Source organism: Nomia melanderi, chromosome 13 (assembly GCF_051020985.1).
Source record: "Nomia melanderi isolate GNS246 chromosome 13, iyNomMela1, whole genome shotgun sequence".
Lineage (NCBI taxonomy): Eukaryota > Metazoa > Arthropoda > Insecta > Hymenoptera > Halictidae > Nomia > Nomia melanderi.
In genome coordinates, this window is record NC_135011.1 from 6,869,538 (window position 1) to 6,894,962 (window position 25,425).

Sequence of the window (25,425 nt, forward strand, 5' to 3'; positions counted from 1 at the left end):
ATTGATAGGTAATTTTTAAATTTTTTATTAGGTTTAATCTGTTCAATTAACGTTGGCCTCAGCGTCCTTTTGAATTGTTCTCTGCGCCACGGCTCAAGCGAATTAATTGTCGCTTAAAGTAAACTAATTTACAAGTCCTTTAATTTCCCGGGGAACACTCGCAGTTCAAGGGAATGCTCGCTCCACAGGCGTTATCCTTGAACTGAATAGTTAACTCAACACCTTGAGGACGCGTAAGGATGCGCTTGTGAGATGAATTTTTTAGCGTGTTATAAACAGTACGAGTTCAAGATCCTTTTTTATCGTGGCAGCCACAAAAAGATACAACATAGTGCGTATTAGATTATTCATTTCTAAATGGTATTGCAATAACAGATCAGTACATAATAATTCTTCCTTGTTCATTAAAAAATCTTCTAAAATCGAACTATTTTATTCAAAAACACGAAACCAAACAAAAATTAAACTTTGCCTACAAAATTACCCTTCAAGTTTTTTCAGTCTGAAATGCTTATCGATCTCAACTTAGAAACTTCCATCAACGTGAATGCATTCAATGATAGCTTAACGTGCCACTTTAATAATTAAGAACATTTTATCACACAGTGATAACGGATTACAAATAACTGTAGCAGATGTTAATGAAATAATATTACAATAAAATCGAATGTCGAGTCTGCCTCAACATAGGATTTCAAAGGGTTAAACCATGCATCATCTGTTAAGGCCACTTACAGCCTTAACGTTTCCTCCGACCCCTTAGAACCATCGTACTTTTTAGTTTGTATACACCTTTTATGTTTGCTACGGCTTATTGTACATTTGGTAGTTTTTTCGAAATAATAGGAGCCTTCGTCCCGTTCACAACTTGCAATCGTCTTTACGGTATTACGAGAAGGGACCGTGGCAGCCATAAATCCCTGAACCCATAAGGCCCGCGATTATTGCTGTAGATTTTCTTTGCCTATTGTTTACATCTGGTGTCCAGTCACCAGTATTTTTAACTCTCTTGCCCGTCCGTTAGCATGTGTTTCTAAGGCCAAGCGTTTCTTGCTTTTTACCTGCCACGGTCGGCGATTGCAAACGGGACGAATTAGTTATTAACTTTAGCAACTAGGAAGACTAGAAGGGAAGGGATTGTGTCTCCCTTCCACAACCATTTTCAGATCGAAAGGGGCCAACCAGAACGTCTTCACCCCCGTGAAGACGACATTGCGGAGGTGTCGTCGAAGACGATTCTGGGAGGCCCAGTGAGTCGAGATTAAGGAGTCGAGAATAGGGAGTCGAGATTAGCGAGTGAAGAATAGCGAGTCGAGAATAGAGAGTCGAGAATCATAGTTGAAAACAAATAGTCAACAAGCAAATAGAGAGCATCGAACATATTTCGAGTCACTACACTGATTTTCACAAGTAAATACAGTCCACTTCACAAACCTAAAAATTCGCACAAAGTTAATTCGGCGTGCGAAGTACTAGTTTAACTACCGAACATAGTCGGTGGAAAACAAGGTACACGACATTTGGTCCTTCGAGCCGGATCTTTCGGCAAATATAGAAACATAGAGCAGTGTAGTGACTACCGAGGAGTGACTCAATTGTAATTAGTACATCCTCCTTGGACATCATTGACAATTGTTAGCAAGTATAGAGCTTGTAGTGCAGCAGAAAGGCAGTTCATATATTGGGATCTTAGCCTCACTTTGGAGAGGGCAGATCAACAGCATCACCGTAGGATAATACGTCGCCGGTGAAGCTGAGCTATTCGTAAGCAGCCGTATCGGACACCTCAACTGAGGAAGCAGCCAGATTTGGACGCCTCAACCGGGGAAGCAGCCGTCGGACAGCGGATACATCAAGGCATCGCAGCAGCATCAAGGCATCGCAGCAGCATCAAGGCAGCGCAGCAGCATCAAGGCATCGCAGCAACATCAAGGCAGCGCAGCAACATCAAGGCAGCGCAGCAACATCAAGGCAGCGCAGCAGCATCAAGGCATCGCAGCAGCATCAAGGCATCGCAGCAGCATCAAGGCATCGCAGCAGCATCAAGGCATCGCAGCAGTCTCAAGGATTCGCAGCAGTAGCACTATTTAGAAGCTCAGACGCCTGTAGGGTGAGTCTAGAAATCACCACTCCTTCACACATTGTTCCTTATTGACCAGTCGCGATCTCGATTCCATTAGTTGTTCAATTATCGCAATATGACGAACGTACCTGAGACAGCTCAATTAAAGGGTCTTAAGAGACAACGAGCCACAATTAAAGGGCAACTTACGCGGATAGAAACATATCTGGGTGAGGACGATCAGTTTGACATTCATGAATTACAAATTCGCAAGGAAAAGGTGATAGAGTTAAATACAAGCTTTGAAAATGTTCAGTCAAGCATAGAGTTAGAGGACGAGGTTTCCGATCACGATTCGGAAAGAGAACAGTTCGAACGAAACTATTTTAAGATAAGTAGCCTCCTAAACCGCCGAATTGAGAGATTACAAACCCCTAGTAATTTAGCCAGCACAGGTAGATCCACAGACTCGCCAAATACCGTAACGGTAAGGCAAGAAAGTACCCTTCTACCAAAAATAGAGATAAAACCATACGACGGTAATCCCATTGAATGGCACAGTTTCCATGATACCTTTAAAACATTGGTCCACGACAATTTAGACTTACCTGCGGTACAAAAATTCCATCTATTGAAAAATGCACTTCGCGGAGAAATTGCGTCGATAATTACCTCATTAAACGCGTCAGAACCGAACTACCGGGTCGCTTGGGACTTGTTACAAAGGCGATGCAACAGACCGCGACAAATCGTACAGTCGCATTTGAAAACGTTATTTGAATTACCAGAAGTAACTCGCGATGCACCCTCGAGCCTCAGATCATTGGCGGAACAGGCTCAAATGCATGTAAATGCACTCGCCACTCTAGGTCAGCCCGTAGAACAATGGGACGAGATATTAGTTTATTTGATAGGAAAAAAGCTAGACAAAAATACTCGACGCGGATGGGAACGCACTTTAGAAAATGATGAGATGCCGACATTCGAACAATTAGTTAGTTTTGTAAACAAACAAGCGCGTGGCGAGGAGATTGAAGCGGAATTTTCTAACACAATGAAACGGGTTCCGTATCAAGAGCGTCCGCTACGAAACAAAGTTAATGCAAGGGGGTACATTCACGTAGCGACGACAAATACTAAGTGCGTCATGTGTAACGAGAACCACGAAATTTACTATTGTAAACATTTTTTGCAAGCTTCAATTCGGGATAGATTAGAGGTGATAAAACGGAATAAATTATGTCTTAATTGCTTCCGAACTGGACATTTAGTCGCCACGTGCCAAGCAAACGGGTGCAGGAAATGCAATCAAAGGCACAATACATTATTACATTTTAATAACGAACACCGGGTCAATATGAACACTAGTAACACCCAAGTAGAAGCTCAAATAACAAACGCGGGAGCCAATGCAACTGCGTTAACGGTCACATGTGATTCAGAAATATTGCTTGGTACAGCGCGGATTAAAATATTGGACAAATTCAACAAGGAACACGAGTGCCGCGTTTTATTAGACGGGGGATCTCAGACGCATTTTATAACCAGTGAACTAGCCGAAAAATTGCAATTATGTAAGCATAACGTAAATTTAACGCTATCAGGTTTAGGTCAGCAGGCGACCAGGGCACAATATAGTGTAAAAACAATAGTCAAGGCGCGGAATAGTAATTTTTCCAGTCCGATATCGATGATTGCTGTACCCTCGATTACCGGATTACTACCATCTCGACAAGTAAACAGAACCGCTATCCAACTACCGCAAAACATCGCGTTAGCAGATCCGGAATTCCATAAGCCAGGGAAGATAGACGCGTTATTAGGCAATACATTGTTCTTCAGCCTATTAAGCATTGGACAAATTAAATTAAATAACAACAGTATCATATTGCAGAAAACTAGGTTAGGATGGATAGTTACCGGCAAAACAGATTTGCAACCCGCATATAAGAACCCATCAGTAAAATCGTTCCTTGTTACGTCGAGTTTAGATAAAACGTTAAACAAATTCCGGAAGATAGAAGAAGTCGCGGAGAAATCGTATTTATCAGAAGAAGAAAGGGCCGCGGAAATTTCATTTAAACAGGGTACAATACGAGATGCAGACGGACGATATTGCGTAAGATTACCGTTCAACATAAAAAATAAACAACGGTTAGGGAGTTCGCGAGAGATAGCGCTAAAGGGATTTTATGCTTTAGAACGGAAATTACATTCCAATCAGGAACTGTTAACAGGATATCGGGAATTTTTAAAGGATTACGAACGGTTAGGGCACATGACACAGGTCAGCGGAGACGAGCTCACCGAGGGTTTCTACCTGCCGCACCACGCGGTAATAAAGGGAGTCGATTATTGCGGACCATTCTTTCTAAAGGAACGGAAACACACAAATATAAATAGAGTCAAGGGATACGTTGTAGTGTTTGTATGCTTTGCCACAAAGGCAACCCATTTAGAATTAGTCACAAACCTCACCACGGAGGCATGTATAGCTGCTATCAAACGATTTTTCGCGAGAAGAGGGAGATCTCGAAGCATATATTCAGATAACGGGAGCAATTTTATAGGCGCGAATAATGAAATAAGGGAACTGACCGCATTCGCAAATTCGGAAGAACACAAGGGAAAATTAAAACGGTACTTAACCGATGAAGGAGTCAACTGGTCGTTCTCTCCACCCCGTTCGCCTCATTTTGGGGGCCTATGGGAAGCCGCGGTGAAGGCTTTTAAAAGACATTTAAAGGGTACGATCGGAGACGCACTGTTCACGTACGAACAATTGAACACCATAATGATCGAGATCGAGGCTATCTTAAAATCCCGACCACTAACACCCCTATCCTCTAATCTTAATGACTATATCGCACTAACACCTGCACACTTCCTAATTGGTGATTCGTTACGAACCCTACCGGAATATGAGTGGACAGATGTGCATATCAAAAGGCTGTCATTGTGGCAACATACTCAAAGGTGCAGGTATTCAGGAAGGGACACTGGTACTCATACGAGAGGACAACCTTCCACCGTTGCAGTGAGAATTGGGCCGAATCTTGGAGGTACATCCAGGGGACGACAAGATTATCCGTGTGGTGACTGTGAAGACACCGCTAGGAGGGTACAAACGGAGTGTAAAAGGACTTGCGCCACTACCGATAGACTGAGCGTAGCATCTATAGTTCATTGTATATACGTATAGGCCTTTGTGTATAGATATAAGTTAGTTTTTTATGATTATGCACTCTCCAGACTTCACGGTTTAATGTAATAGTTTAGACATGTTGAACGGAACCGTTCAAGGGGGGCGGTATGTTAAGGCCACTTACAGCCTTAACGTTTCCTCCGACCCCTTAGAACCATCGTACTTTTTAGTTTGTATACACCTTTTATGTTTGCTACGGCTTATTGTACATTTGGTAGTTTTTTCGAAATAATAGGAGCCTTCGTCCCGTTCACAACTTGCAATCGTCTTTACGGTATTACGAGAAGGGACCGTGGCAGCCATAAATCCCTGAACCCATAAGGCCCGCGATTATTGCTGTAGATTTTCTTTGCCTATTGTTTACATCTGGTGTCCAGTCACCAGTATTTTTAACTCTCTTGCCCGTCCGTTAGCATGTGTTTCTAAGGCCAAGCGTTTCTTGCTTTTTACCTGCCACGGTCGGCGATTGCAAACGGGACGAATTAGTTATTAACTTTAGCAACTAGGAAGACTAGAAGGGAAGGGATTGTGTCTCCCTTCCACAACCATTTTCAGATCGAAAGGGGCCAACCAGAACGTCTTCACCCCCGTGAAGACGACATTGCGGAGGTGTCGTCGAAGACGATTCTGGGAGGCCCAGTGAGTCGAGATTAAGGAGTCGAGAATAGGGAGTCGAGATTAGCGAGTGAAGAATAGCGAGTCGAGAATAGAGAGTCGAGAATCATAGTTGAAAACAAATAGTCAACAAGCAAATAGAGAGCATCGAACATATTTCGAGTCACTACACTGATTTTCACAAGTAAATACAGTCCACTTCACAAACCTAAAAATTCGCACAAAGTTAATTCGGCGTGCGAAGTACTAGTTTAACTACCGAACATAGTCGGTGGAAAACAAGGTACACGACATCATCTCAGTAATCGTAAAAGAAGAAATGAGGAATAGGTAACCCTGACCTATTTATTTTAGTGTTAACATTAAGTTTACGGACGATTATTATGCAGCTTGTCTTAATATTCCTAAAAAAATCGATGCTCATTCATGTAGATCTTGTCAATCGGAGTTTGGAAGATTAATCCTTTGCACTCGAGAGGTGACTCTCACTCAGCACTTGATTTCATACAGTAAAATTATAAAATTCGATATTTAATATTATACCTTCTATAACGCGTCAATTTGAGAAATATTGAAATAAACTAGCTTTGTTCTTCAATGTACATGCGAGTTCGCTTCGAGTCAGTTTCACAAAATATCTTTATCTCATTAGAGAATATTAAAATATTTCTATTGAAAAACTTCCGAGTGCAAAGGGTTAAAACATAAGCTTACGTACGTAATAGCGTCGAACTCTATTGAATCGTTTGGCAAATAGCGTTTGTACAATTCGATATTCGTGAAATCGTCGCGTTCCCTAAATCTAGTGTTAAATAAACAAATAAAGCCTATCAGCAACTGACCCGTTCGAAAGAACCGGCATGCCTAGATCCGGGCTCGTTATCGGTTCAGGGCAACCGATGTCCCTTTTACAACGCAAGTGCCGCCCCTGGTCGCACGCCTGCCTAGTAGCTCTTCGGCGAACGATCGCCAGTGTGGTATCGCCAGTTGGCCGATACGGACCGGGCTCGTGGCTTTCCTATGACGGCGAAGTGGCGATTCTTCGCAGACACGGCCTCCATCCACCTCTAACGACACGTAAGTCCCCCATGCCTGGCACGAAAAGATTACAATCCTCATGCTACATGAGGCTCTCCCCTTTTCATCCCCCATCTACCGTTGAAAATCATTATTCACCATTCGAGGACACCGATGACGTTGTAGAGCTTCGATTGCCCACGTACGCGTTTCTCTTCGTTTCCGTGCATTCGCGTGTGAAATCGTTGGTAACCGACGAGAAATTGTTCTTTGATAAGACATTTTCCTTGACGGGAATTCGTGCTCGAGTCCGTCGCAGATCAGTCAAGACGAGGTTTGGGTGAGTTTGGCTACTGACATGCTAGACGACGAGATCCTCTGTTCAATCCCATGATTTCCCTTTAAGATTTCTGTGTTTATCGTTGGTGGGTGGTTTTGGAAGATTGTTTTGGGGAGATTAAGGCTGGAATTGATTTGGGGGTGTTCGAGGGTGGGTTCTGAATGAGCGTAGCGAGCTAGTCTTGCGTTCGGTGTTGCAATTCTTTGGTTAATGGAGTACAGAGTCTTGGGGGATTGGATTGTTCCAAGTTTTCGGTTTTTCCCGGACGAATGTGGTTTTAGGAGGAAGTGTGCAGTGATGGACGGAGATTTGGCCACTCCTTCGGAGCGGGAGATCGCGTTTGACATTGGGACCACAGAGGCTTAACGACTTATGAATTTGGATTAACATTACTCCTGTTTAATAGTGTCTTCTGATTGTGGGTGATTCCATTACAGTGTGCAATTCAGTTTGTACGTTTTCAGAGGTGGTTTTACTGGTTTGATGGAAATTGGAATTCGTTATTAGTTCCATTGTCAATTGATTCTGGCTTGTGTTATTAGATTTTTTGGAGCAGTGTCCTGAAATATGAGTCTGTTGGTCTTTTACATGATTCAGGAGTGTTGTCTAAATTATTAGAATTTGATTTCGGTTCCAATTTAACATAAGAAACTTAGAAAATGTTCTTTATCATTTTCTTTGTGAAATAACGGGAATGAGGTAAATTGATGTTTTCCATTTAGTTTAAAATTGATTAATGCTGCAGGTGTATGCTTTAATTTTGTCTGTCAGTCCTTTTTGTTTAAAATTTAGCGGCTTGGAACTGTATTTTTAGGGTTCAGAATATAAGAGTAAATGTCTTTTGCGTCATTATAATATCGTTAACTTCTCCTTCTTCAATGGGTTGAAGGTTCAGGGAAGGGGAATCTGCTAACTGTTGAGTAGAGTAACGCAATTATCGGCGATCAATGAGATCTCCTACCCTGACGAATTGTGGAGCGATATCGAGCGTTAGCTTCATTTCATCGTTCATTGCATTACGTCTATCGTGACAATAGTCTTCAAAACCAGAATATTTCATCATTTAATTACTTTATACGATAATATACACAAGAAATGAAAAATTCGATTACTTTCACTGCTCGTAAAAAAAAATATTTTGAAGAGACCTTTCTATCATCGCAATACAAGGTATTAATACATCTCTTTTCACTAATGACTTCATTCGATCAAAAGAAGGACAGTGTTTTTATTTTAGAGTCTTTAATGTCTTCGCTATCTGAAACAGAATAAAAATGTTTCCCAAAGAAACTACAGAAGAATAATAAAACAGTACCGTAAGTCAGACAACAAAATCTAAAAATAAAAGGAACGAGGAAACGAAAGCATAAACTAATTAGATAATAAATGACGTAAACGAAGTATTAACATAGTAAATGTCGCGTGCAAGGGCGAGGTTTACCAAGTAAACGGCGTTATTAAACACGATCCAGATATAATTCCCCCTAATTCCGAGTTGAAAGAATAAATTACAAAGATTACAGTCATAACGAGGATATAATAAACAACTCTGATCTAACGTGTCAAAATAATGTGACAATCTCACCCACGTTCTTCGATTTACTCTCATTTCTTCTCATACCCGTAAACCCACACAATCTACAATCTATTGGCAACAATTTCTAAAATCAGCCAAGATTAATCTCTTGCCCTAAAATAACCGTATCAGATTCGTGACGAGGAGTTTACAACTTAACAATGATGCATGTCACTTGATTGTTTCAAGTTCAAACCGAATATTACCTTCTCATTACCAATTGTAATGTTCCAGAAAAGAAAGGCCTAGAATAAACGTAGAATTTTATTTTCTAATGAATTATGAACTATAAAATAAGACAATAGTCGAGTCTCGTTGCGAAAGATATCGTAATGCAAGGAGTTAAAGAAACAACAATAATCCGGAACGAAAGAATGGAGAACATATTTTACGCGAATAATATTAAACTTAAAATCGGCGACCTTCGGTATCGCGCTTCGCGTTTTATCGCGTCGGCGAACAACGAAACGAGCCGGAAACGGGTCGCCGTCGGCCTGAGAACGATGCGTGCCACGTTTCCCCGCGTCGTTCCGTTCAGAAGTCGCCACGTTTTCGTGAAGGGGAAACGAAAGATCGGGATAGGGTCGAGACCAACCTTATTCGGTTAGGGGGAAATCGAGGAAAAGGTTTCCGGCGGTTAGAGCGTGTCCGACACCCCGCGCAAACGCACACGGGCCTTTCCGGGACGCGCGTACTGCTCGCGGTCTCATCGATTACGAATTTTCGTTTCGGGGACCCCGTTTCGTTCTTCCAGTGGTCATTGGTTCGCTTCTAAGATTATCGGAATATGTAAAATTTTATAGTTAGAATTGCCATTTTAACCCTTTGCTCTATGATTTCTTTCCTAATTGCGCTTAACAGAGATGTTTTATTGCAGATAATTCATTAGAAAAGGAGGAAAGTTCTACACTTATTATATGTCTACGTTTATTTGGAAGCATTGTAATTAATAATAGAAAAATAATATTCAATTCGGACTTGAAAGAACTAAACGACACTTGTTTTAAGAATTATCTTATATTCTCCGAATAGAAATGACTTAATGAATGCGTGAAATTAAAATGAGTATCTCAAGGGATGAAATTAGAAAGGTTGCTATTGAAGAGTGACATTAATTTTTGGAGATTGACGAATGCAAAAGTGTATGCATGATTTAGTAATTCGATTGAATTTGATTCCGAGAAGTTAATATTTCTTAGGGTGAGATTGCAGGACTTGCAACGAAACGTTTTCCGATGCGGTTGAATCAGCTTAAATTCTGCGCGGCATTCAACCCTTTTTGCGATTCTAGACAACTCGATATAGGTCACGAGTCTCGAGAAATCAATGAGATTCGTGCTTCAAACTATTTTACGCGCCATTACTCTCGGCGTTGATTAACATTTTTGTAAGTCAATCAGACTTTTACTGCGATTGAACTTTCCCGGTAACGCATGCGAATTTTTCAATTCTATTTGGGATGAAAGTGGCCGGTAATCAAATCATGGACTTCACTGATTATCATAGTGAACTGAACACTTCGTACGATCCTCATTTAATAAACCGCGACAAGAATATATTCATCTACTTATTAAAGAATAATACCCTCCACTAAAACTTCATTTTTAATTAAAACTTCGAACCAACGAACGCTATGTGGGTTTAATACACGCTAAACAAACCACCAGTCTTTTTTCGTGCTAAGAATCTATAATTAACTCCGAAGCTCGTAACAATTGGTGACATTTTCACCCTCCTAAATATAAATATGTACATTCAACCCTTCATTCACCTTTCCACACGTAAACCAATCAATATTTGAAATGTTTCGCGCCCACATGCCCGTAAGGTCGCTTTGAAAAAGGAAAGAAAGCGACGCTGAAAGGAACGGAGTACCATTCTCCTATGTGCCGAATCGAAGTGGCAGGAATGATCAATATCGTCTGCCACATTGTCGAGACTGCGTGACGTAGAATAATACAGAATTAATTAAGCCGGTCTAATTTTAGCGAATCGAGTGTAACATCCCGCGTATCGATTGCCGTGATTCCAGATGCGGAAGACCGAACGGAGAATGCTACAGCCATGATTCGATCAGGTGGCGATCCTGACAGAAGTCCGTCGTCGGCGCGGATGACTGGGAACAGCTGCACAAAACGGTGACAGAGCTGTAAATTACAGCCATGGATACGCAGAAGAAATATCTGTGCCCCCGCTTGGTGGATTATCTCGCCATTGTGGGGGCCAGATTGCCGTCAGTCTCTCGCCAGCCTGTGCAGGTGCCTTTTTCACATGTTTCTTTGTTAACGTGTCACTAGCAGGAAAATTGTTAACGGAATTTTTCCTGTATTCATTGAAGATACAGGTCAGAATGAACACTAACGCCGCCAAGCAATTAGAGTGACTTATTAAGTTTCTATCAAAATTAGCGCAATATATTTCTCAAGATTTAATGAGTCTTCTATTGTTGTATCATACAAATATATAAATTTATTTTACAATTTTTCGCAAAAGCCTAAAAGAACTAAAAATTCTAGAATGGGTCAGTTTGACCTATCTAGTAGTTTTAATGTTAAAACGGAAATTATAATAAATTCGTATTATTATTTTGATTGTCATCAATTCGTTATTGTAATTATTATTATAAAATTATTATTTCCCTTGGATGGATAGAAAGATATAGGAATTAGATTAAATCCACGTTCATTGGAAATAGTTGATTCAAATTAATGAGCTTGTTCGATTTGAATGGATAGAAAGTTATAGGGTGGACAAGCATTTAATGTTTCTTGATGGGTTAAAGGTTCCAGAATTGTTGCGAAGGTACCCAGTGGAAGATCACAAAGATTTTCCACTGCCCCTGGACATGGTCTACTTCTGTCAGCCCGAGGGTTGCACCAGCGTGGGCCCTAAACGCACAGCCTTACGAGAGGCCACTACTTTCACGTTCACCCTGACGGACAAAGATTCCAGTATGCAATTCTATTTTATTCCGAAAAAATGTTCGATCATTCATCCGTTGACTGGAACGAGAACGATAAAAACTGTCCGACGAAATTGCAGGTAAAACACGATACGGAATCTGCGTGAATTTCTATCGGCCGATAGAAAGGGCGGGAGTGGCGGCTGGGGTTGGCACGTCCGGCAGAAGGGATAAATACAATACTACATTCAGGAGGGAGAGCTGGAGGAAAAGCATGGAAAAGAGCACGGATTCTGCCTTTTCTAGGTGAAATATAACACATCATTCATTATTCCGTTTCGTAAGGGTGCAAGTGAATAAAAGAGTTAAGGCTTCAAGTTCTTTCATTGTAACTCACTGGGATTGAAAGGTTTTACAACTGCTTTTTAGTCATTCATCGTTAACCCTTTGTCGAGAAATTATGAATAAAAAGACGTTTCCAACTAGACAATGATAACATCGTAATATAATCACAAAGGAGATTACAGTAGACCACGGCGAATCTTGTCTTCTCTTTGACACTGAAGAAATGAAACTACTTAATGGTTAATAATAAAAAGAATTAAGTTAAAAATTTATTAAGAGTTTTTTAATTATTTGCGAAACAAGGCACAAGAGAGGAATATAATTTCCGATGGAATAAATGCCAGGAATCTTTGTTTAATCTATTCACCCTCTGATCCGATTCATCTCGATCTACCTTAGGAGACAAGCGGTTAATTAAAACGAAAGACTACGAAAGGAACATGATAAGAAAGCTTCGAGGTTGAGATAATCTCTTCGTTCTCTTTCGCGAAAACTGACACGATTGTTCTGTATCGATTATGAGACTGTTATCTCTAGCTATTATTTATAGCGACTATAGGAGCAGTGCGGTAGGTCCTAGCGACTCAGAGAAAGAATGCCCGAGCAGCAGAAGGGACTCAGACACTCCTCACATACCAAATGCACCGAGATTAGGGATCACTGCGCCGAGTGGAGACAGCGAGAGCGGTGGAAGTCATTCTCCGTCGCCGTGTGCATCGCGCAGACGACAGGTATACTGTCACACAGTTGTAAATTATTCATTGTTAATCTCTTTATGTTCTACAAAATTTCACTTTATACATTCACCTGAAAAAAAGGATTTTCAATTTCAAAACAGTATTTACTGTTATAGGATTAATGTAGATCGAATTGTTTCTTTACCGAAAAATATGGGAAGATAGAACTTCGATGTGATTTTTACTATTAATGTGGGTCGAAAAGGGTTATATAGATTCGTAGCTATACGCTGCCAATGAAACGGTGATGAATCGATACGATGTCCTTTCAGAGAATACGGAACCACTCCCTAACGTCACTCTGCATCATCTCCCATCACCCTTTCTTCTCGATGTTCCGGGAATGTCTTTTTGTTCTAAAGAAGCTCATCGACGCGTGCAACGAGAGCTCTTCTCCTCAAAGAGTGGGGGCTTCGAGGCAGACGAACAGGTACATCAGTGAATCGTAAAATCGAGTCGATTTTATTAAAATTTAAATCAGATTTTCAAATCCTTACTCGATCGCACCAAGAGTGAATTTAATTCAATTTAATTACTCGAGATCTCTTTACAACACAATCATACTTAACTGCATCAAGGATCAACAGAACATTCCATAGACAACGTTATAATTGAAAGATTTAATCTTTAATCTAGATACTCGGTGTCTTTATGAACATCACTTCTTCTCATTTTCTGTTCTATTGATAATTTAATTTTTGTAACGATATATCATTTGTAATATTTATTATATGATTTCATTTATAATTTGTAATAATATATAATTTGTAATACTTATTATATGATTTCGTTTATAATTTGTAATGATATATAATTTGTATTACTTATTATATGATTTCATTTATAATTTGTAATGAAATATAATTTGTAATACTTATTATATGATTTCATTTATAATTTGTAATGATATTTCGATAACTGAATATTTGTATAACTGACGATAACAGAGACACAGTGTGGAGTGTGCTGACTGGACAAGTGCTCGAGGGAACGCCTTCGATAGTTCTCCACGACGTCCGTGAGATCGAGACCTGGATCCTACGTTTGCTGAGTAGCCCGGTGCCCGTTCCGACAAAGACACGGGTTGAAGTCGAGATCGTGTCGCAAAGTATGCAGCCGCCACTCTGTTTTGCTCTACCAGACCACACTAGATTCTCTCTCGTTGATTTCCCTCTGCATCTACCCCTGGAACTTCTCGGCGTTGACATTTGTCTAAAGGTCCTCACGTTGATTCTTCTGGAGCACAAGGTGAGCGACTTACGCAACCATCCCCGAGAACTTCTCAAACGGAGAAATAAAAGGATAGGACTAAATTGTTCGGGCTTAGGGACGGTTCCCTCGGATGACTTACATGAAGGTCTAATTTACGAGGCAGTACTCGCTTTAGTGATTGATTAACTTGTTACGAAACTGGTTTAGATTGTTCATATAGGAATATTATATTATTTGCTATTTTAGTTAACAAATTTTTAATTTAAACGATTGTACGTTAACTACGTATAATATAATAGAATCTTTGGTTCGAAGACCAACATTAACACTACCAGCTATGTCAAAATGATTCATTTCTAATTTCTTCTTTCATATTTCTTAAAGATTCAAACGTCTGTCCGAGGAATTATTAAGTAAATTAATTTTATAGTATCCTAAGATATAAGTCAATCGAAATTTCAATAAATGTATCCTTGTAAATCCTAGAGAGAAAAAAGAAGGAATTAATTTGACTGCTCGTTATATTTCATTTAACACGTTGACTGACCGGAGCTTCAAAATTGCTTGAAAACAATTACAATAAGAAAATTGATATCAAACAAAAATCTTTAGTAACATAAACAGGTAGATAATAGCGTAATACGTGTACTGTACTACCAAATCATTACTAATTATTTCTAATACCACTTGCCTTTACTACGAAGGAATAAGGATTGCCATAACAGAACGCTCGAAATTCTCGTGACAGTCAATGTGTTAATGATTGGTCAGAATAAAATAGCGAATAAATGATATATTCTTGTTAAACGGTCTCTCGTGTTTGATTTCAGATCGTGCTGCAATCCCGCGACTACAATGCCCTATCGATGTCTGTAATGGCGTTCGTCACAATGATTTACCCTCTGGAGTATATGTTCCCCGCGATACCGTTGTTACCCACGTGCATGAGCTGCGCGGAACAGTTGTTGCTTGCACCTACACCATTTGTTATCGGAATACCCGCTACTTTTCTATTGTACAAAACGAACTTTAAAATGCCCGATGACATTTGGCTAGTGGACCTAGACAGCAATAAGATTAGCGCTCCGACTGGTCTGGGCGATCAATTGCCACCGTTGCCCGAACCAGAAGGCAGCGTCCTAAAGAACCACTTGAAGCAGGTAAATAAGAACAAGAAACAGCTCTGGGCAATTTTTGCAAATGAAATTTCAGAATATTAACTACGAGCAGGAGATCTTTCTTTCAACAAATTTCCCCAATTCGACAGGGTTCTAGCCAGCAATAAAATCAATCCACTGATTCACTAATTCGAAAGCATAAAATAAAATTTTTATTTACTTCGACAGGTGTTCTCGCTCTTAAGAAGAGAGAAACAATTAAAAATAAATGATTCAATTTATAAAATGTCGGAGAAGTCATGAAGTGTTTTTGTACGTCACTGTTGCCTTTACACTTTAAAAGAAAATATTAATTAATTCGTTTCTAAGTGATTTGAAAGTTCTTAATTAATTCGTTGCTCCTCCGTTCGGTTCCGCAGGCGATGCAACTGATGGACCAAGCCGGCTCTGGTGTAAATATTTCATTTACCACATCTTTTGCATGTAGCGTATAGCTGACATCCTTGTGTTGTAGTTAGCGGCATGGAAGACTCTGCCTATGACAGTAGTATATTTTATATATACACATAGATATAAATATATACATATTTTTTTTACAATTATTTTTCTTCGTATTCGGTAGCTACAGTCGAGTGCAGTAGTGTCACGCTTTATAAGTAGTGAGTCCTGGAAGGCAATATTGCACTCGAAAAGGGGACAAGCTTGGGAGTAAAGCAAAAAAAAGAAAAAAAATAGGAAGCGTAGCCGCTTAAATCGAGTAGACGTGTAGTTGCTTCAGTAATACCGTCGACGACGAGCTCTGCAAAGGTTTGCCGTACGTCGTATCCATTGTTCTTAAAAAGAATTCCATTTCAGGCGATGGCTAGCATGACACCTCAACCAATGTCGCAGGAAACTACGCCGCGGACCTCACTGCAGGCTCCCAGCAGGAGGGAAAGTATGACCTCTCATCTGTCTACCTTGAGGTCAGTAGGAAGAATATTTATAAACACTTAATCACCCGGCAATTCCAAATATGAAATTAAACAATGAAAATTCGTTTGTCGAGGAAATGTATTCTTACGATTACACATAAATAGAAATTACTTAACACTATAACTACCGACCAGTAAAATTGATTGTTCTACATTTTCCTATAAAGCTTATAAAAATACATTTATTATGTCTTCCTTACATTCTAGTTTGTATTTATCTAAATCAATTTCTTCGATAATTTCTGAGAAAATCGTCTGTGCTTTGCCATAATTGCGAAAGAGATCCAAAATGGGTCATTTTGATCTATCTAGTAGCTCTAGTGTTAAATCAATAGTTCCCCAAAACACGTTGATGCCTGAGAAGCACTAAACAAACACGTTAGACACTTCAATAAAAATTAACAAATCTTTATCGTAATTCTCGCATCTCCAGCATTTCTCCAAAGCACAGGCCAAGCATGGACCACCACGGTTACCCTCAAAGTAGCCCACTCAGTTCACCTGGCACAGTGACTTCCAGTGGTCGTCGACCTTCGATGTCTCAATCCGCTGGTTCACCGTCGCCCCAGAAGCCTATGTCGCAAGGCTCGTCGCCGTTTAATCCATTTATTTACGGAAACGACGTGGACTCGGTGGACGTGGCGACCAGGGTAGCAATGGTACGCTTCTTCAACTCGCAGAACCTGCTGGCAAACTTCACCGAGCACACCAGGACTCTCAGGCTGTACCCCAGGCCAGTGGTCGCGTTCCAGATCAACTCGTTCCTGCGTTCAAGGCCCAGGGTCAGCCATTTCCTGAATAAATTCGCGAGGACCCAGGCGGTCGAGTTTCTAGCGGAATGGTCCCTGACGCCCAACAACGTGGCGTTCCTCAGGGTGCAAACGGGGGTGTTCGATCCGGTTCAGATAGGCGACAAGCCGAAATGGTACGCCGCGAACCTGGAACCGATCTTCTTCCCTGTCTGGGACTCCGGTAGCTCCCTGGCGAACGCTTTGAAGGCTATGAAAGAACACGAGAGCCAGCCGACTGATGAGAGCGGATCGGATTCGGAGGGCGCTGAGAGCACTAGCTCGTCATACTCTTCTTTGAGCGATTTTGTTTCGGAAATGGTGTCCTCGGATTTATCACCGAGTAAGTAGCTTCTGTTTATGGTTTAGGTTATACCTAGAGGTTTGATGTATTGTATGAATGTTGTAGATTAGATCTTAAATGTGAACCTGGTTTCAGTAGGATATGTAGGTCTTTATTCATTTTGGTGAGATTTGATAGAAAAATAGACTTCAATGTATGTTAGATTTAGGGTAGATCTTAACTAGGACTAAGTTAGAAGTGGATTAGATGAATACATAGAGAAATTTATAATAGATCTAGGAATTATGTGGTATTGGCCTAGAATTGAATTAGGCTAATGCCACGTTTGGATTAGGTGTGAATAAAACTGTGTTAGAGTTAGTTTGACTTCTGTGTTTTGTCTATGTCAATTCTAGGGCAAGTCTAACTTTGTTAACTGTTTTCCTAGGTTATAACTGTTCGCAAGCCGCGCAGCCTCAGCCGATGTCCCTATCGGTGGACCCAAAGAAGGTCTACAATCCCCCAAGTTCCTTGCAATATCCAGGGGTAGAAGAGGAGTCCACGGTGAGGCCGGAAAGTCCACCAAGCACCTCTTCCAGCTACAGCGACCTCAGCAGTCCCAGTTTCAATAGGGACTCGGAGTTCGAGGTGAATCCAAAGACTCAAGAAGGTTCGCAATCGACCAACGTGAGTATCCATCTACCCCAGTTTCAATACTTTAATCATTTCACCATTGAATTAACATTTTTTATTACTGTTTCACACATGTTTCTGGAGATCAGTAGATTTCTTGTTATTGTAAGTTGATCAATTCAAACGCAGGCTGATTCAAAAAGATTCAGAAAAATCATCATTGAACAATCTTGTTTTATAAGATCCTGACGTTTGCATTCGAACTTCAAGAGATCTCAATGGATAAAGTAATAAAGGAACTTAAAAGAAACGGACACAATTCTTTTTGATTCTACCTGCACAGTATCCTTGGCAGAGCAAGGACCCTTTCAGACGAAATACTGCTGATCGAAAAGTGAACATTACCTCGAACACAAGACCCGACATTGGCAAAAGTTTCATTGTCCATCTTTTACTCAATACTGCACGTAGAATCCTTTAGTATCCGATCGTTCCATAATTTCTGGTACACTCTGTATAAGCCACCGACTACCGATATCTCGTCTGAAAGTACCCCAACTGACATCACATCGTGTTCAATGTCATTTAGACCGAGTAACGATCGACTTGTTACTTAATCCGACTATTTGTCGCCACTAATTAAGGCAGCGAAGAAACAGCTCCAGTTCACCTACGAACAAAGTTTGAACAAAGGTCGACGAACTAGACACACATACACGCAGACACACGCAGACACGAACAAACTTCGAGCATCTCTCTCGCTACCTTGTCATTGACTAGACTACTTGATCATAGGATAAAGAGGAGGGTGGTAGCTTTGAGTCAGACTCTGCATCAACAATAACACCACGCACAATCCTGAGCGCACAAAGTTCGGTAGGACAGTTCGGGGTAGGCATGGCCTCATTAGCCGCTCCGCAGGTCAGCGACGCTGAACGTCCTGCCGCTTCCCACAGGACCTCGCGTGTCAGTAGATTTGTCGTTCCTGTGAGTCATCCGCCACGCCAAGTCTCACTTTCTCGGTGTACCACTGTCGGTATTGCCGTCTCTCTCTCTCTCTCTCTCTCTCTCTTTTTCTCTTTCTCTCTCTCTCTCTCTCTACTTTGTATCACTTGAAATGTGCATGCCGCGTAGGACTGGATGCAATTTCAACAAAAAGCAAGCGACCTATCGATAGATCTCATAGACGTTCAATAAATCTTTATGAAACATTTAAATTTTCAACAAAAGACATTGGTATACTTAAAATACTGTGTAACGTTATTCGTTTAAAATCAAAATTCAAGAGTTAAAGTTTCCTTTTCCTATGAATCGAATTTAATTATTTATTCTAGAGGAATTAGAAGTTGAGAAATGAAAATTTTCAATTTGAGATTTGAATGGATTAAGATTAAGAATTGTGTATGTTAATGATGTGATGAGAACAAGGATTGTGTCCAGTCCTGCAAGAGAAATTCATGCCCAGCATGAGAACCTTTCGCATATTTTTAACATTACACGCAGAATTCGTTTTTCATGTTCAAACAACGCTTCCTTGTATACGAAGCACTGTCGTTGAATTTGTCAGAGCGAGGTTTTGTTGTTTCCCATCAATTAGTTCACCCATTGAATTTTTTTTCTTTTTCACTCGACACGATTGTTTTGTTCTCGCTTCCATTTTTTTCCGGGTTGGTTCCCGTCGATCTCTCTTTGGGAATCTGGAATGCATGATCTGTATTTTCGCATTGTGAAACCACACAGAATACATCTCACGCTGCGATATACTGGACGAGTCTCTTACACAATGGCACTGTTTACTTAATGTTGAAATGCACTTTTCCGAGTTTCCGACGGAATCTGCATGACCCTGTTCCGAGCAATCGTTATCTCTGCTGGTTACTTTCACTGTGTTCCATATGTCTGTGTACTGTGATTGTTTCGAAGTTGATTCTGTACACCACAATGCTGATTATTAATTCACGTGACACGATGATCTATGAAAACATGAATCGCACAGAAAAATGTTACTTCCTTTTAAGGTCGTTGATACATTAACAGTGGAAGTAAAGCCTTTAAAGATCTGTCAAATAATAATTTCTCTTTGTGACTGATGAATTAATATTACGATATCACCACAATTACTCGAAACAGAAATATGTGAAATATTAATAGTAAGTAGTTATTATTAATCATATATTGAGAACATGAGCATATGATTCTCTTTTAAGTACACGAACACTTCTGTACAGAGTTGGTACAAGTAAAGTAATTTAGACACCTGTGTTAAACCCCTTGTTACATGAATCGTAGCGTCCGAACTTTTGTAAATACTTCTTAGAATCACGTAGGTAAGAGATACGGAAATCGTTCTCTGAAATTGAATCGTGTATTTCCACCCGAGTCAGAATTAGATGGTTTTTTCTGTGCCGAGGGGTAAGGATGAACATGGTGTGGACAGGGGAAAGATGCAACATCCCTGCAATTTGATTAAAAGAATCAATAAAAGAATCTCCACTTCTTCATTGCAAATTAATTGTCTCGAGAGTAAAATTTTCAATCATTTTACAATTAACAAGTGGACACTCAAGGCAGCAGGAAGTTGATATATGAAACTAAAACAAAAGAGAATGAGCAAGAAACTGAAAGATGTTGCGTTTATCCCACAGTTCTCGCTGTATAATCCCTGAATCCTCCAGAACAGGCACGTCCAAGTAGTGTTTTCGCATAAGGAACAGTCTTCATAGTCCTAGAGTGAGCCAAGAGCGTCGCTAAGAGCCAAGTCCACAAAAAAATCACAATAACACTTTCTTATACTCAAAATTATGTATTTTATTCTAAAACTTTTAACCTTGGAGGCGTGGCCTGCGCTCTATTGAGGCGTGGTCCACGATCCACTATAGGCGTGGTCTGGGCTCTATTGAGGCGTGGCCAACGCTTTGATATGGGCGTGATCTGCGCTCTATTGTAAACGTAGCCAACGCTTTGATATGGGCGTGACCAATTCTATTATGGGCGTGGTTTGCGTTCCATTGTGGACGTGGTCTACACTTTTCGCGACGTTGCCAGCGCGCTCTTGGCGAGCAACGCGTTGGACGCGCCTGCTCCGGAAGCGCGCTCCAACCACCCTGAAACTCGACTCTTCTGTATTCGAAGATTCAACCTTCGGAGGCGGTTCTCCAGCGACACCCGAGCGTCGGGAACGTTTTAGCGAGGGCGTCGAGCCTTAACACTAGCACGGGGCCGCTCTTGCCCCGGCAGATGAGCAGCAGTAGCAACGAAACTTCCGAGTCGTCTACGGTCTCGCGGCAGCTCTCCGTGAGTTCCGGTAGCCGGAAACAGTCCATGGAGAGCGCGCAGAGACCAGGCAATTCCAACGTGACCGGGAACGGTGTCCTGCGACAGGGCTCGCAGGGATCGCTGTTCGAGCAGATCGCTAGCCAGGCGAAGGACCTGGTCAGAGAAACGACTAGGCAAAGTAGTCAGGACGGTCTTCTCGCTCAGATGGATAAGGTAGATGGATATTAGGAACTAACCCCGGTGAAATTGTGGAATGATCGTCCAGAGTTAACCAGAGATATTGTTAAGTTGTTGTCGATTAGTTCTACTATCTTGTAGAAGGGAATCAATAGTGACTACCAGCTGGAGAGTCCTTAATCTTCAATCTGAGATGTTCTAAACTTAACTCCGATGCTAGACGGAGGAGCACTGAATAAATTCGGATCTTCAAATTTGATTCTATGTGGATAGTAGACATTGGTCTTGTCCCATATAAGAATTATTTGTTCTCCTATACTGGTTGGAAATTTGGGGTGTTCTAGATTGGCAGGGCAGTATTGAATTAATATTCGAATTGAAATTTATATGAAAAGGATTGGTGTACCTATTTATCAAATAGTTAAAATTCATTGTTTCCTTTCGAAAGATATATCGATGAAGTGGATATATTTATTTTACAGTTGAAACACCAGGCGAAGGAGAAGATTACCGAGGCTGGCGAAGAGAGTCTGTTCGCACCGCTGGAGCAGGTTAATATTATTTTGAACATTCACTTTAGCATTCTTTAACATTCCACGGATGTAAAATATTCAAATTACATAATTTCACGTCGTAAATTTGAAACAGCTGACGCAACAGACGAAGAAAGCCATGGGAGAAGCAACCAAATCAGTGCAGGAGGTGTCGAAGACAGCTTTAGAAGCGAGTAAGACCGCAGCGGGAGTTAGCAAGAACACGTTGGACGATCTGACGTACGTGGGCAAGAGCACTTTCGGGGATCTGACCAAAAGTGCTAAAGAAGTCGCTGCGAAAAAGGGTTTGCTCAAGGTTCATTTCCACTTAAAATTAAATAATGCATTTCAATAACGTTATTCTCTATATAAATATTCGATTTTAACATTAGAACTATCAGGTGAGTCAAAATGATCCATTCCTGATTTCTAAAAAGACACAGATACTTTTCTGAGAAATTATTTTAATAATACCTAAACTGGAATATGAGTAATTTGAAATTTTAATAAATGCAAGTTTAGAGTTTTTATAAAGAAATTTTAAAAAGTTAATTTAAGTCATTCGCAGTTCTAATGTTAATATCCTATTTTAAAATCAAATTAAAGTTAATTCGATGAAACCTTCTTTTGAAGTTGATTGAACGTGGACTTTTAATAGGGTCTGGGAGAATCACAGCACTCACCGCCACCGTCTCCTGGTATATTACAACGTAGGGATTCGAGTAACACGCAATTGGTCGCTTCAGACAGTCGCGGGGCCCGCAGAGATATCGGACGTGATTTTTTCAGCAATATTAGTAGCGATTTAAATGGCATCGCTGCGCAAACGAGCAGCATGTTCAGTGATCTCTTTGGTAATTTCTATACAAGTGTCACGTTTCCTTGGCTTCGCTTAACCATTTAAATTAATTCTTTTGATTCGATTCGCAGGCAGTAAAAATAGTTCTAATCGAAATGCCGGTATGCAGCCTCAGTCACAAAAAGGGGATAAGAAGACGCCTATACTAGGATCTTTCCCAAAAAGTATGCGATACTTCATTTTAAATATAAAATATACAATTTAAAATATTCGACTATTTCCTAATGAACGTCTTTGTAACTATCTTTATATCCTTAATGTTACAAAGTTGGAGATACAATTATATATTTCTGGGAACAGGTAAAACGGGATTGGCCGAGCGTTCGTCGCTGATCAAGCACTCGACGAACAAGCCTAGCGCGGAGGACATTCAGAGGATGCAGAACGCAGAGCGGTCTAGTACAAATAGCGACAATCAAGCCTTCCTCACGGATGTTAGTTCCATTCGAAGTTCTAATAATCGAAACTTTTAATGGTAAACCTATAATTTAATAGTGAACTCGTTAATCGTTCACGAATTTCGTTTCAGCTGGTAAACCAAGTGCTAGCAGGTGAGGGTGTCGGTTGGCTGAAGCTGAACAGGCTGAAGAAGCTGATGGAGGACGAGAGTTACCGGGATCTGGTGGTCACCAAGCTGAACAAAGGTCTGAATAAGAAGATCAGTCCTGACGATCACATCGACGATGTGGTACGTTCATTGTTTCCTACAGAATTCGACGACTGATTCGATTAATTGATTATTAAAATGATAGAAATCTATATCATTCGGTTTTGACAACAGTGCGTCACGAAGCCAGTTTATAAGGGAACGCTAAAGTGCCTTCACGCAGTGGCTCACGGTCTTGGACACACTTACAATAATTTCGGACTCGGCGGGATGGCTTCGGTCTTCCAGCTAATGGAGATCGCGCACACTCACTATTGGAGCAAGGATCTTTCCGAGGGTGGTTTTGATAGTTCCATGATGTCCCAAGTAAGATTCCTAATTGTTCACTTATTTCACTGAACATCTGCTATTGCAAAAACTAAGACTAGGAGAATTGAAAATTATTTCATGGATGAAGATCCGGTATATTAATACGTTCACTAATTTTGACGGTCTCCTCAATTATAATATTTTCTTTAATTCAATAAATCTTCTAAACAAAGTATTAGAACAATGAAACTGAAACGAGTCATTGAGTTCCTAAATATAATGTCGTATAATTTCTAATAATAATATCTATAGGATTAATTTCATTTTCATTATCTAAAATATAGGGTTACGTTCGTCACAAATATGTGACACTAGTAGCGAACGTGTTAAAATAGAATAAAATATACATATTAGACCAGACTGAATTAGATAGTAATTTCTTCCTCTAGGCATCTAGTCCATTCGGTAGCAGGGAGAATCTGAAGTCACCGCAATCACCTACACAGCCGGAACACAGCGACGAACGAAAGAAATCAGGTTCGAGCCTAATTTCTAATTAGAGATAGCGAAGATAGATACTCTATAGAATTGTTGTAATTACTATAATTATCCAACAACATTCTTTTCGACAGACACGCCCCAAGTTCACCTAGAAATGCCGCACGGCCACACGTCACCGGCGTCCGAGGGTAGCCAATCAACGACGGACATGTTCCTAGACATGTTCACCAAAAAGGGGAAGTTCCTCAGTAGGCTAACGTCGTTCGACTCCGAGGTAAAACCGTCAGACATTAAAGAACATTCACGTCACGAGTGGTTCGCAAAGCGAAAATGTCTCACACGTGTCTCACTTTGTCGATCACCGTTAGCTCGATCAGCGTCAGGCTTCGTTCCTTTAGTCAAAATGGGAAAATTAAAGAAGAAATTCAGACCACGTTTAATTACCGAAAGTATCATCAAAGCAACGTTCACGCGTTAATTCTCGGCATACGCGTGAACTCGCCGAACAAAAAAAAAACAAAAAAAAACAAAACATGCCTAGCCCGAGGAACTGTGCTACATAGAAGCGTCATGTGTTTTTAGAGTGGGCGGGGAGGTGGAACAGGAAGCAGCGAAGCTTTGTCCACAGACGGAGGTAGCATTATCACTAATCCTGCTTTTCGGCAAGCGCACCAAGCTTCTTTCCGAAGCACTGTCTCTGATAGCGAAGTCGAGCAAGGCAATGTAAATGATCAACTGACTCCGTTCTATTATCTTTTTTTTCCTTTAAACTATAGTAAAGCTAGCTCTTAGACGAACTTTTAGAGTTGATCCCGAAGAAACCCACGGGAACTTCCAAGAGAACCTCGGCGATTCGAGAAGCTCGTTTTAGTTTTTCTCTGGAGAACTTGTAGGCTCGTAGGGGATTTGCAGTTCTTGATTAGATAATTTTATATATTTATACTTAAAGCGTACATTGATCTGCGAAGGGTGTGACTTTACTTTGAAGAATCCAAGAACTAATTGGAAATAAGAATTGAACCCCTATAAGTCTGTACAGTTCTAAACCATCGGAATTAGTAGGTTTTCAAAGTTCCCTTGTTGATCCCAGTAGCAATTAGATTACTTTAGAGTCGATTTCGAAAATATCTACTTGGAGAATGATAATACCTTTGAGTATCATGGGCGCCCACGAAACGTGGAAATAGAGGGGAAGGAATAAGAAAATACCAAAATGAAGAATGAAAAAGGAGCAGCTGGCTGGATCAGTATAGCATGTTCTACCACCGATCACTGAACTATCGTTTGCGCACGCGAGATCGATCAAAGCTTGTGTAACACTAGCGCGACACGCTTGATGTTTCTTCCCTCGTTGCA

General features: G+C 40.6%; 2 protein-coding genes across 13 annotated transcripts in view; both read left to right on the plus strand.

Annotated features, from left to right (window-relative positions):
• The first annotated feature begins 2,198 nt into the window (after positions 1–2,198).
• Positions 2,199–5,264, plus strand: LOC143175232 (uncharacterized). Its single transcript, XM_076373358.1, has one exon. It carries the CDS (start codon positions 2,199–2,201, stop codon positions 5,262–5,264), a length of 3,066 nt encoding a protein of 1,021 aa, XP_076229473.1.
• Positions 5,265–6,808: 1,544 nt separating this feature from the next.
• The window catches only part of Rab3-GEF (Rab3 GDP-GTP exchange factor), a 36,502-nt gene continuing 17,885 nt past the window's right edge, over positions 6,809–25,425 (plus strand). For 6 of the 12 annotated variants that reach the window (XM_031969952.2, XM_031969953.2, XM_076373434.1 and 3 more), the window contains exons 1-24: positions 6,809–6,959; positions 10,848–11,073; positions 11,598–11,766; positions 11,858–12,023; positions 12,613–12,793; positions 13,072–13,229; positions 13,747–14,047; positions 14,842–15,171; positions 15,549–15,581; positions 15,985–16,094; positions 16,537–17,234; positions 17,623–17,861; positions 18,603–18,794; positions 20,940–21,296; positions 21,743–21,811; positions 21,909–22,109; positions 22,452–22,647; positions 22,724–22,816; positions 22,953–23,086; positions 23,182–23,340; positions 23,434–23,625; positions 24,018–24,105; positions 24,201–24,343; positions 24,652–24,792. In XM_031969952.2, the coding sequence (XP_031825812.2) occupies positions 10,978–11,073; positions 11,598–11,766; positions 11,858–12,023; positions 12,613–12,793; positions 13,072–13,229; positions 13,747–14,047; positions 14,842–15,171; positions 15,549–15,581; positions 15,985–16,094; positions 16,537–17,234; positions 17,623–17,861; positions 18,603–18,794; positions 20,940–21,296; positions 21,743–21,811; positions 21,909–22,109; positions 22,452–22,647; positions 22,724–22,816; positions 22,953–23,086; positions 23,182–23,340; positions 23,434–23,625; positions 24,018–24,105; positions 24,201–24,343; positions 24,652–24,792 (4,446 nt within the window). In that variant the 5' untranslated portion in view covers positions 6,809–6,959; positions 10,848–10,977. The remainder of the gene's footprint in view (positions 6,960–10,847; positions 11,074–11,597; positions 11,767–11,857; positions 12,024–12,612; positions 12,794–13,071; positions 13,230–13,746; positions 14,048–14,841; positions 15,172–15,548; positions 15,582–15,984; positions 16,095–16,536; positions 17,235–17,622; positions 17,862–18,602; positions 18,795–20,939; positions 21,297–21,742; positions 21,812–21,908; positions 22,110–22,451; positions 22,648–22,723; positions 22,817–22,952; positions 23,087–23,181; positions 23,341–23,433; positions 23,626–24,017; positions 24,106–24,200; positions 24,344–24,651; positions 24,793–25,425) is intronic. The other 6 variants (XM_031969957.2, XM_076373436.1, XM_031969954.2 and 3 more) reach the window with 5 other exon arrangements.